The sequence below is a fragment of the Vigna angularis genome, chromosome 2, assembly GCF_016808095.1.
Source record: "Vigna angularis cultivar LongXiaoDou No.4 chromosome 2, ASM1680809v1, whole genome shotgun sequence".
Taxonomy (NCBI): domain Eukaryota; kingdom Viridiplantae; phylum Streptophyta; class Magnoliopsida; order Fabales; family Fabaceae; genus Vigna; species Vigna angularis.
Genome location: NC_068971.1, coordinates 52,319,488 through 52,332,634, shown reverse-complemented (window position 1 = coordinate 52,332,634; position 13,147 = coordinate 52,319,488). Strand labels below are relative to the sequence as shown.

The following is a 13,147-nucleotide window of genomic DNA, read 5'->3' as shown; positions in this document are numbered from 1 at the left end:
GAAGAAAGAATAAGCAAACAAAATTGCTGGTTAAAGGTGCCAATCGTGGAAAAAGAGCAAGGTAGAGCATTTTAATTGAAAGTTGCAAGACGCCTCTCAGATGTTGCTCCCATCCACTTCTTATTCACATTCCGCAATGGATTTTCATTTCGTGTCAAAAGCAGAAATGATAGATTACCTAAAAGAGAAATTCAACCATTTTTAATTTAAGTGTTGATTACATCGTTTTGGGAATTTTTTCTTTAAAATATAGATAAATATCATGTTGAGAAAAAAAAAATATATATATATATATATATATATATATATATATATATATATATATATATATATATATATATAATGAGCCATGATTAAAAATTTGTTAATTATAAATTCATATCAAAATTTATAAATACAACTCTTTATTACGAATTTAAGATTTTATTGTAACCATTAAATTACTAACTTTGAACGTTATTTGACAAATACTTGTCCAGACGATCAAGAAAACAGAAGAAAGTTAACTAAAGTGTTATAATGTAAGCAGAACCTGTGAAGGAAATTAACTAAAGTGTTATAATCTAAGCAGAACCTGTGAATGAATGTTTTGTAAAAATTCTCGACTCTACGACCGAAACAATTTCCATATTAACAGTGAAATAGATATTTCATAGCACGTTTCGCTGTCCTTTTCCAATTATGTCGTAGACTAAATGAAACGTAGAAAACTAAACTGAACCAATCTACTAGGATATAATGTATATAACATTATAACTATGGGTAATAAATCATAATAATCACATTACATCTTCCTAAGATACAGCAGAGGTCAAATTTGCATAATGATTGCAATGATATATGATGGGTTAATCAAAGAACAAAATCCGCCTAACCACTTCAAGGCAGACGTGTAAATTCATCCCCTGGAAACACATCATTCTATACAAAATCTAATACTACAAAAAATATTTCATCCTGTCATCCCTCCTCATGGCATTATATACAGCTTGGACCTGAAAAATACAACAAAATTCCACATCATGACATATTCACCAAGAATCATTTGCAGGACAAATGGGGGGTTTCATGTTCTTTTTTCCCGAATAAATCCATCTTTAGCGGAAAAAGGCTACAAAAGTTTACTTCAACAAGAGGAAAAGAGACAAGTAAACAAGAGAGAAAAACCTGTTCACTAGAATCAACTTGTATAGGCCCAATATTTACAGATACATATTTGCCTCTTGCAGATAACTTCTGCTTCACACGTCCCTGTAACAGACAAGTTAACGTTCTTAAAATACGAACATCAGCAACCAAATAAAAAGATACAAGTATTATATTATCGAGTTAATAATGCAATATTCCAGAATCTTGCTGTAACAATCCCTTGAAGGCAATTTCACACCTATAAGGTAAAACATTAATACTTCATAAAATATCAATAACCATATATTGTGGGAGCGTTTGGACAAATCATATTTAGAGCTTGCGAAAGTGGCGTATGATCTTACTATTAGCTTTTTCTTAACTTATTTTAAATTTTACTTAGGTTCAAATAGATGGTTATGAAAACACATCCTGTTAAGATTTATTTCAATAAGATTCCCAATTAAACTCATGAAGAATCTTCCATTTGATAAGAGGTTATCGAAAAAAAGTTAAATAAAGCCGCGTTTACCTGAATTCCCAAACATCTTGAGTAAAAGAAAGTTCAAATAGAAATGAAGGCAAATTATATACCCACCTAGTAACATTTGTTCGTTTTAGGAGAGCATGACTTCAACTTCTATCCAAATATTGGAGAATAAGGGCAAATTATATATCCATCACAAGATAACAAGCAAATCCATCTAGCAATAGGATGACGCTAACGTCTAGATTTATGCTTTAGATCAGCAAAACTTAGTTTGAGTGTGAGAATGGGCACTAACACATGTAAGCGGGAGGAGCAAGATACTTTTCTTCGGCACTATTACATAGATGATGATTATTTAGTCAGTGCGCTATCTAGATTTAAATTGTGTGTGAGTAGGCACTTACACTGTAAGAGACAGGAGTGAGATACTTTTCAGGACTCTTACACTCATGGTGATTATTTAGTTTGTGTCCCTATCTTTTGGTGCTACTAAAAGGATTAGTGACAAAACAAATCATGGAGGTTGGTACATTTTTGGTACAATGTTGAGAGGACAGAAACCGAGGAGACATAGGATGAATTCCATATATTGGTACACACATGAATATTCTTATTTATTTAGTTTCACATTGAATGAGAATGGATAAGTTGAGCAACATAGAAGTGAATACCTACAAAGCTGTAGTGTCAAAGTTTTAGATTGAACGTGATATGAAGTTCACTCATGTGGTTGACTCTACCTATTGGTGCAAATCTCCTTCATATTTCTCCTCCTCAATTTAAAAACACACGCTTCAAAGACTGTGTCGTGTGTGTTTTCCTTCCCTTCAGCAACTTCAAAAAGATATTTTAAGGGACACACCATTTGGAAATTTTAAACACATGTTTGATAGTGTGTGTGTGTGTGAGCACATGCTTAAAAGTCTGTGTTTTCCTTTCCTTTGAGCAACTCCCACAATAAATTTTGGGGCAATAAACCTCATACTGGAAACCTTGGCAGCATGCTTGAAAGATTTAGGGAGAATACAACTTACGTAGGAAACTCTGAACACATCCATGAAGGACTTTACCGGCAATACACCTCAAAAGAAACTCTAAAAACTTGTTCTTAAAATTATATTCATTGTGTTTTCCTTCCCTACGAGCAACATCCAGAAGAGAGTTTAGGGGGCACACACCTTATAATGGAAACTATCAGCACAAGCTTCAAAGTGTTTTCACTGTGTGAAACCCCCTGATCACACTCCTTTAGAATGCAGGCAAGACCAGTTCCTTTATTCTTTTCAATGCTTATTTTTTATCTCTATATTGGATGTATCTCAATTCTCAAGCTTCTTGGTTCTTACCTCAATAATAAAATGTAAATATGATTTATTACGAAGGTCAATAGGTAGTAGTTTGGTATTGTTATAACTATTGGCGACAGCTCTGTAAGCTTACAGCCCAGGCCCAAGAACTATTCTGTAGATAAATTATATATATTCATATATGATCTTTGAATAACCGTGGCAGCAATCCTGTGCAAAAACAAAGGCTGCAGATGCAATGATCTTCCAAAGTTGGATGTAAAAATATTGATTGTTTGCACGGAATGTGATACTGAATTAGATAGTGTTAATACAGATGAAAATTTGTAACAATCATTGCAATTAGCTGGTTTTTATTTCGTTGGTTTTTTTAAATCAACATTGGAACATAAGGCAAGAATGTATAGTTCCAACTGGAAATGACAATTCACAGGCCTAAAAAACAAAAATGGTATTCATCATCAACAATCATCACATGAAGTTCAAGAAACAACTATCTTAGACAAAAAAAGTTCAAGAAATAGCCTAAAAGTAATAATAGTAACACACAAATCGTAAAAAGAAAAAAATATACATCAGATATGTATATGTTACAGTTCTAATTTCCAATACAATTAGAATGGGCTATATTTGTGCCGTATAGGTGGCAGAATTTAGTAGCTCCCTTTGGTTGCTTTCTACAATAGTGCTGAGAGGTATGGGGTATGAATACACACCTGAGGAATAGGCTGCTGTATTACGGATTCCACGGCAACAACCATGGCTTGCACAAAATCCTCACCTCCCGTTCCTATTGCAGTGAATCCTCGAACAGTTGGGTATGAGTTCACCTGTGCAGCACACATTATAACACATAAGTATTGCAATGCCAAGGGAATAACAAAAATCAAAAGTACCAGAATGTACAAACAAAATAGACAATTAAAAGCAACATTAAGCAAAGAGAACCATCAATGAACAAATTCATGAAATAGTACCTTCTGGTCCAAAGTGAGCCATTCATTGGTAGAATCATCCGACACAGTACCTCCAATAACCATATTCGTAGTTTGCCCAACCCTCCCTTCCGCCTTAGACACCTCTGTTGAAATGCAATAAAATAAATTAACCATTTTCAGTTTCAATCTCTCAATTAAAATTAAGCATACATTAAATTAAACAGTTCAATCAATTACCGGAAATGGCCTTCAACACCGCCTCTTGAGGCGGACCTTGATCGTCCTGAGACGACGGCGTCTCGCTGTGGCAGCAACGAAGGGTTACTCCTCTGCCACGGCGAAACGGACCTGCCCTAACGCCTCTGTTATAATTCAAATGAAGATTTTGGAATTGAAACGGCTCCGCGAGAATCCATGAACGAAGCATGCTCCTGCACGCCATTTTTTTCTGTCTAGTTTCCGTAACATACGATAAATTCGGAGTAGCAATGCATATAAGCATCTCCATCACCCTCGCAAAACACAGATTTTTTTCGATAAGGACCAATGTGAATTCTCAGTAATGCCCCTGCCACAGGCGTTCATTCCAGGATCTTATTGTCTTTTTCATTTTAATAATTTAAATTTTTTCTTGAGTTAAAAAAAAATCAAAAACCCTAATCCTCTTTTGAGTTTTCCCTCTGCCGATGTACGGATCGGAGAATAACCGCGATGATTCTGAGCGAACCGCTTTCAGAAGAGCAGAGAAGAAATACAAGCTTTACTACGACAACAATGCATCTTCCAAGAACAAAAAGTATTCAATTGTTTTTTTTTTTCCTTTGATCGTTGTTTGTTTCAGTTTTAAGTCCTCAAATTCAAATTGCAATTCATTTTTCTTTTTCAACAGGAAAAAACAACCTAAACCAGTGGATTTAACGGAGGTTCTTGACTTCAGATCTATTCTAGAATGCTATCTTCAAAGCGGTGCACTTCCTCCGGGTGTTATTGTTCTCCACGAGAACTTCACCTCTCCGGTTTTCTCTTTGCAAAATCGCCCAGGTATTTTCTTTTTCTTTTATTATTATTTGTCGTTTAACTAGCTAGTTCGTGTATGAGTAACTAAAGAACTCAACAACACTCTCTGATGATTAATTTGCAGGCTTTTATTTTATTCCTGGAGCATTAACCATTGAGGAACAGTGTAGTTTGATAAAGGAGAGTTTGACTGATTTTCCGCAGCCCCCTAACAGAACAAATCACAATGCCATGTATGGTCCAATTCAGGATGTTTTTGGTGCTGCTAAGGAAGGGAAAGTTTTGGTCGAAGACAACTCTCCAATTTCTTCATCAGAAACTGGTGCTGATATAGATAATGGAGATTGTAAGGAATGGAAATTTACTACCCAAAAGGAAGCGTCTTTGAGAAAGTGCAAATCCGTTTCTGCTTCTGCGTTGCTTCGGAAGTTACGATGGAGCACCCTGGGCCTGCAGTTTGATTGGTCCAAGGTAAGTTTTGATTCACCATTTTAAATATTTTTCAGTGAATCAATTCTGCTTCTCTCCAAAACAATTAAAATTTAGTTGTGGGTGTATTTTGTTCTTACCAAAGTATGTTATCAGACTTTTTTTTTTTGCTTTGGAGACCTTGCAGCTGGTTATTGCTTACACATGATCTACTGCTTTGCTTACATCTGTTTTTAGCTTGAGATAAACGATTTTTGTAGTTGTGTGAATGAGATATTGGACATTTGCTTTAAGAACTAGACCACATGTTCAATATCGTGCTTGAATATCAGTGGAGGACTTGTTACGTCTCAATCAATTAGTTTCTGTGTTAAAGATTGTTATTATAAGGTTGCTTGACATGTATCTTAAATTTTGCTAGCCGGTAGAAATTCTTTCTGCCCTGATCTAAAGATGTCAGACTAAACCTTTTTGGCTAGAGTTATTATGGTTGCATAGCCTACCTGTGTACCAGTAAATCTTTACTGACTTATAATTTAGTTTCAGTTTCCTAAAAGAGTCATACCTGTTGATATTCATTGAAATTACTTATTACTACGTTTGTGTGCAGCGGAATTACGATATGTCTCTCCCACATAACAAAATCCCTGAACCACTGTGTGAACTTGCCAAACAATTGGCCAAGCCTGCTTTACCTGCTGGTGTTGAATTCAGACCTGAAGCTGCAATTGTGAATTACTTTGGTTCAGGTATAACTTAAAGGAAATATTTATTATGAATTCAGACTTGTAATAGTTCCCCGAGTCCTTTTCTACACTTTACTCTGATACTATGGCTACTGCCAGCAAAAAAATTCTTCATACCATTGGTAAGCGAGAAATTGTTGTTTTCTTTCATCAGCAGATATTTTCCAGTTCATGAGAAGGAAAAAAAACATTTTTAACAATTTTTTAGAACAGTCTGCTTCATATTTGTTTTTTATTTGGTATTATTCCAGGGGACACGCTGGGTGGTCACCTTGATGACATGGAAGCAGATTGGAGCAAGCCTATAGTTAGTTTAAGGTATTATTCTACGTTCTTTTGAATGTTCTGTTTTGTGGTTAACTTGTTTTTGCATCCTAATTCGTTTGCTGCCCCCCTTGGTTAGTCTGTGTTGCAAGGCTATATTTCTTTTGGGAGGAAAATCCAGAGAGGATACTCCTCTGGCAATGTTCCTTCGAAGTGGCGATGTGGTTCTTATGGCTGGAGATGCAAGGGAATGCTTTCATGGTAACCATCTCCTATGAACTTAGTTTGTGAAATATTAAGGGTGTGTTTGAATTGACATTGAGTTTATGAGAGACTCCTTCATGTTGAATGTGCATCATAATGTGTATTTAAAGTAAAACAAACACGTACTCGATCAAAGTGGTTCATATGATCATTTGAAATTTTAAAATTAAGTGATTGGTTTCACTTGAATAAAGTTTATCGCTGGGAATGAACATGTGTAATTTATGACTGAGTTATTATGCTGACTTGTGCAGTTTCAAAATTTTGTCTAACTACTGGGAATTGGTTTCATCAATATCGCAGGGGTTCCTCGAATCTTCACAGATGAAGAAAATGCTGAAATAGGCCATCTCGAGACACGGTTGACGCATGAAGATGATCTCTGTTTCTTAAAATACATCCAAACTTCTAGAATCAACATTAATATCAGACAAGTTTTTTGAGTAGTCTTTTCTTTCAAAGAGAAAAATTGTTGTATCAGGTCATGAAACAAAATATGATTTATTAGTTATATTTTAAGGGATTGTTGCTTCGTATCAATTTTAGTCTTGTCCACCAAAGCCCTGTTTGCTCATGTTCTTTCCCTTGATTTATTTATTTCCTCATTTTTTAGTCTAAGGACTTGGGTGTTAAGTTAAGGTAACACTTAATGATAAATATTAACTTTTTAACATGTTTGGAATTCTTGATGCTTCAGCCAAGTATCTTAGGATGACTATTATATGTTTTTTATTCACCACACAAGTTATCTTAAACTGTTTTACTTCATTCGGATTCACAATAATTTTTTTAACGTAAATTAATATGTGAAAATTTATGTAAAAGTATATTAATTTCTTTTGAATGTGATTTTAAAGAATTCAACATGGTATAAGTAAAAGATGTTTTATATTGCTTCTTAAGAAACTTTATGTTTTCTAATCACTAGAACTGGATTGAATTTGAAATGTACCAAAACCAAAACCTATTTTTTTGTTGAGAGTGGGATTTGAACCCACGCCCTTTCGGACCAGAACCTTAATCTGGCGCCTTAGACCAACTCGGCCATCTCAACATTTTGATAAATTATCATATTTATAACTAAATAAACTTACTACATTTTTAATCCCAGTTAATTAAATTTTAATGCAAGCACCCTTCAATAACCAATGGTTTAAACCCTCTTTTGATCCTCATATTTTTTGGTGAATCTCAAGTGGGTCATCGCTTTTTATATTGTCAAAATTGCGTCCATATACTTGTAAAATTGAGCCAATTTTGTCCCCTCCGTTAAGTCTTGACAAACGGTGTTAAGAGATGCTGAGCTGTATTTTTTTTAAAATGACGTGATATTATGTATTAAATTAATGGGTTATGTGTTCTATCTTTATTTGTCTCCGGCTTCTTCTCTGTCTCCGGCGCCAATTTCTTCTTCTCAATTCTTTCTTCTCAGTTCAATCTTTATTTCTCACAATCAAATTTTTCACTATGGCTCCAACCCCTTCTTCCAAACACAACTACCCCACCCAGATGAAGACTCCACAGTCCAAGTACCGTCTCAATTTCCATGGCCCCAAATTAGCACTGCAAATGCACCCTTTTCCCAACCCAAATTGTGTTGCAAACAAGGAACCCCCTCCTGAACGCCCAATTGAAGTAGTTGCCAGAATTTGTGACTACCCAGATCGAAAGGATAAGCCTTTATCTGTTCTTCAAACCAGTTCCAACTCGAGTTCTATCTAGGTTCGAGCTGATTTTGGGTACCGGGATTTCACCCTTGATGGGGTTTTTGTGTCTGAGGAAGAGGACTTGGATGTGTTCTATAAAAAGTTTGTGGAGTCGAGGATCAATGGAGTTAAGCCTGGGGACAAGTGCACCATCATGATGTATGGACCAACCGTTTCTGGGAAGAGTCACACAAGCGTTGGTGCCGTTATCGCCACCGCAAACGGCGCGCTTAGGCGACAAGCTAACGCGAGACTCATTGAAAGTCGCTAATGGAGTTTATTTTGCTTCTGCTATTGTTCAGGTCGTTGGGTGAAGATGAAGCGAGGTTGAACACACCCATTGTGATTTCGTTTAACGAAGGTAGAAGAGAGGTTTCGACTGTGCAAAATATAGCCAACAAACAAATCACATCTTATTGTTTCGATGTGGATTACTCTGGATTTTACGAATTCTTCATCCTGGTGAAAGTATTTATATTCTTGAACTTAATATGGAATGATCGAATACACAATGGAAGGAGGTGCAAGAAAAAAGGTAATCTTTTTTTCTGGTTGGGTCAAAAGAAGATGGTGGATTCGACGAGGTTGACAGTGGAAGGTTGTGGCTTAACGGTGTTGATGGTTATGTAGCACGGTGGTGGTTTGGGCGAGGATGGTGGCGGGCATGGCTAACGACGACTAGGGTTTCTATGGAGAAGACGAAGTTAATGGGTGGGAGAATTTATTTTTTGTTGTGAATGGAAATTTCTGATGTGGAAATAACACATAATCCATTCAATTTAATACGTAATGCCACGCCATTTTAAAAAAATGACAGTTCAACATCTCTTAACGCTTTTTATCAAAACTTAACAGAAGGGACAAAATTGACTCAATTTTATAAATATATAGATTCAATTTTGACAGTTTAAAAGCGATGACCCACTTAAGATTTACCAATAAATATGAGGACCAAAAGAGGGTTTAAACCATGACCAATAATCCAATAACAACTTATGCATGATAAATCATAAGTTTCTGCTAAGTGTTTTTACCTTTTAAAACACATGAATATCGAAATCAAAATCAACACCTTCGCCTTAAAAAATAATGTATATTTTTATAAAAATATTTTAGAAAAATATTTTCACCATTAGTCACGATATTGAAGGAAAAAGTCAGCTTTGATCACTTTTGGATAAGCAATTTATAAAACAATTGAACATAAATTTAATAATTTATCTTTTTTGTGACACGAATAAAATGGTCCCAGATTTTATCCATTATTTTGTTCCTTTCTTCTTCCTATTTCAACATCTCGATATTATGCCAAGCTGAAAAAAAGTCTTAATGAAGGGTTTCAAAGTAATATTTTTTTAATATGATGCATGGGAGAAAATAAGAACGATTTAATCTTACAAATTAAAAGTATTGGTATTTTTAAATATTTTCGATAATTTAATTCAGTAAATATATATGTTCCAACTTATTGATAACAAAATCCTAATTACTAAACTAGATAACAGTTATAAACATAACTTCTTTTTATTATTATTAACATATTCTATAACCCTTTTTGTAAAATATGGATAATATCATCCAGATATATATCCCACTCATGCCGATGATGAAAATTAAGGAAATATGTATGAAAATACTCCTATCTTATCGAATAAGTTTTAAAGTAATTATTTATATAAATATTTTTTATTTTTAATTTATTTGCAAGTATATAATATATATATATATATATATATATATATATATATATATATATATATATATATATATATATTATACGAAGCATTAGAGTTTTACATAAAAAGTAAATTTGTTCTAGTTAAAAATATTATTTTTTAATCAATTCAGTTATACTAAAAATTTAATTCTTCAATAATTTAATAAAAATTGTGATTTTTTAATTATTAATCATAATTTTATATTATCATAGTTATTTATGTTTAAACTTCATTCAAACGAACAACTATAACGATAAAAGTGTAGTATAAAATAATGTTATACTAATATAGAATTTTGTATGTGTTATTTATACAACAAGTTCTTTAATGTAATTGTAAGTTTGAAAACATTATGATATAATAAAAATAATAATACTAAATTGTGTGTGCTCTGGTGATCTTAACCCTAGCTTACCATTTTTACCAAAATATTTTGACAACATCTTGTAAGTAAGTAAAACTCTTTCTTTACACCATTCTTTGGATATTAACTTAAATTAATTAAGATAATATTCATTGAATAAACAAGAAGAAGAAAAAGATTCATACTTACTCAATCAAAACTTAAATACACGATAATATTAATGTTATATTGGATAGATATTAAAATTAGAGTGCTAAAACGAGTCATTTTATACCTTTACCACTAATTCGATAGAGTATATTATGCTGTATTATTTGAAAAATTCAAAATTAGAATCAAATTTATTGATATATATATATATATAAAATATGGTAACTTAATTATCAATACTTAAGTAAGTTAAATTTAAATATTAATTAAAGATTGAAAGCAAACAAAAGTTTCATTTTAGCCCATCATTTTAAATTACGATTTGAACTTTCAGCATAAACCCGAATTAATAATTAATAATTTATATACTGAAATGTAAACTGTATTGACCTTCTACAAAACTAAAGTTAAAATACTAATCAGATAAAAAAAACATAATGAAGAAAAAACAAAAACTAAAAAATGCAATTAAATAAGAAATTTATTTATTTGGAATGAGAAAGCGGAATGAAAGAGAAAAACATCCTAAGAAAACTCCAAAAACGAAAGCTTTTGCAGCCACCAAAAGCAGTGTCGTCAACGTGTACAATTCCACAACCACTTTCTTTATTTATTTACGTATTTTTTTCTCTTCACACCTTATTCCTCACTCCACACACCCATCATAAAATCTTTCTCTTCAATTTCTCTCTCTTCATATCTCTCCACCAAAAGCCATGGGTCCGGTGGTGCTCAGCCAACTAGCCACCGGTCTGAGCGTGCTGGCCGGAGCGGTCATCGTCAAGTCGGTCATGGACCAGAAGCCCATGGCCGGCCCATTCACTCGCTGCCCCACCTGCAACGGAACCGGTCGAGTAACCTGCCTCTGTTCGCGTTGGTCCGACGGCGACGTCGGATGCTCCACGTGTTCCGGCTCGGGTCGCATGGCCTGCAGCAGTTGCGGCGGCTCCGGCACCGGTCGACCCTTGCCGGCAAAAATCGTGATTCGCCCTCCCAGCCGCCCCTCTTAATTCCCCCACCTATGCTTTTAGCGTTAGTATAACATTTTAATATAATATAATAGAATCTCTCTCTATATATATATACCTTTTTCAATTTTATTTCATCTCAATCAATTGCCGTGTACCTATTACTGTTATTATTTGCTCACAATTACCATGTAATATAAAGTGCACGTTGACACTTGTAATCAACAGAGAGCTCAGATTATTAGTATTCCTGTAATTCTCAGATTCTTCTTTTCTTGTTTGCTCTAACTCTTGCTGAATTCAAGAATTCTGCCGTCTGTTCAATACCATGTTGCTTTGCTCCTCCATCGTCTTATTGAATTTGAGCACTTGCTTGTAATGTGAATGAATTTCGGAGAATCTTGAGATATAATGAACTGCTATTGTTATTCTAGATTAAATCTGGTTTCCTGAATCATTGCATTTGAATTGTTGGGTGTCAGTCGCAGTGTTTGCTGCAAGATTGTTTACTAGCATAATTGACTGGGTGAATTTGAATGTGTTCAATGCAAAATGGCTTTGGAATTATCTATCACTATGCTTGACCCGATCAACTTGGACCGAGTTTCAGGGGATTGGTAGTTTTTAAATTAAACAATGCCAAACCGCCATTTTTTTATTTCTAGATTTGATTACAAGAATTGTGCATGACTTTTGATCAGTCGTTAGTGCCAAAACATAAATTTGGACGGGTACGATGGTAAAGCTAATGAATAAGTTAACTCTTAGGAGAAAAGTTAGTTCAAGAACTCATCAGTGAGATGTTAGAAGATGATGATTGAAAGTCTTTCTCTGTCATTAGATTAGATGGAAGGAACAATTGAGATTTTGGATTGTTTAGTTTCTTAGTGCGTCTTTGTTATATATGTGAAATGTACTGTAATTATGTGCATTTTAGCTGGCTTCCAAGCTTGGACGGAGCAACTAATCAGATCAAGTGTTTAATATTCTTTTGTGTTTTCTGGTGGGGTGCCAAGTCTCACTCCATAAGTGGTGGAACAGTCAAAGGAAAAAGATCTATGATTATGTTATGTTATATATATATATATATATATATATATATATATATATATATATATATATATATATATATATATATATATATATATATATATCTTAGTGCTATCTTATTTCACAGATAGGTAATCAATTCCACTTATCATAGCATCTACTGTTTCCCGGACTCTGTTCTTCTGGAAGAATTGAATGAAGGGAAAAAACGAAGTTTTGAAACATGATCACGGTTTGGGGTCGAGATTAAGTCTTCATGTACGAATTGTCTTCTAACTCTCGAAGCTTAGGTCATAATTTTCTCTTTAAATATCCCTATACTATTCGGTTAACTTGGATATCACTTGCACAAAACACTCTCGTCTAAATAATTGGATAACAAATACGTTGTAAAAGTAATCTGAATATCAAATCTGTATTTATAAAATTACAAACCCATATACCAGTTGTTTAGGTGCAAGGTGGCCGACCTATCCGTGACTAACCAGATAGTCATATAATACAATCATCTAAATTTTTAAAATTCAAAGCTAAAACTGAGATATCTAATGATGCTTTGATTTGGTCTAATTAAATCATGGTGGCTAACATAAGAATAACACAAGCAC

The 13,147-nt window shown here is 33.9% G+C and overlaps 3 protein-coding genes and 1 non-coding gene across 4 annotated transcripts; 2 read left to right on the top strand and 2 right to left on the bottom strand.

Moving 5' to 3' along the window:
• Positions 1-698: 698 nt before the first annotated feature.
• LOC108319069 (uncharacterized) lies at positions 699-4,365 on the bottom strand. The gene is made up of 5 exons (XM_017550090.2): positions 4,101-4,365; positions 3,903-4,006; positions 3,642-3,755; positions 1,168-1,251; positions 699-995 (listed from the first exon to the last, which is right to left on the bottom strand). Exons 1-5 carry the CDS (start codon positions 4,363-4,365, stop codon positions 939-941), a joined length of 624 nt encoding a protein of 207 aa, XP_017405579.2. The 3' UTR covers positions 699-938.
• A 130-nt stretch (positions 4,366-4,495) lies between these two features.
• On the top strand, positions 4,496-7,143 carry LOC108319068 (alpha-ketoglutarate-dependent dioxygenase alkB). Its single transcript, XM_017550089.2, has 7 exons — positions 4,496-4,659; positions 4,753-4,904; positions 5,005-5,351; positions 5,920-6,058; positions 6,307-6,373; positions 6,459-6,580; positions 6,887-7,143. Exons 1-7 carry the CDS (start codon positions 4,550-4,552, stop codon positions 7,024-7,026), a joined length of 1,077 nt encoding a protein of 358 aa, XP_017405578.1. The 5' UTR covers positions 4,496-4,549; the 3' UTR covers positions 7,027-7,143.
• A 413-nt stretch (positions 7,144-7,556) lies between these two features.
• TRNAL-AAG (transfer RNA leucine (anticodon AAG)) lies at positions 7,557-7,637 on the bottom strand. The gene has a single exon. It is a non-coding gene; the product is annotated as a tRNA-Leu (tRNA).
• Positions 7,638-11,155: 3,518 nt separating this feature from the next.
• On the top strand, positions 11,156-11,751 carry LOC108319015 (uncharacterized). The gene has a single exon (XM_017550012.2). The coding sequence runs from the start codon at positions 11,238-11,240 to the stop codon at positions 11,529-11,531; it is 294 nt and encodes a 97-aa protein (XP_017405501.1). The 5' UTR covers positions 11,156-11,237; the 3' UTR covers positions 11,532-11,751.
• The last annotated feature ends 1,396 nt before the right edge of the window (positions 11,752-13,147 follow it).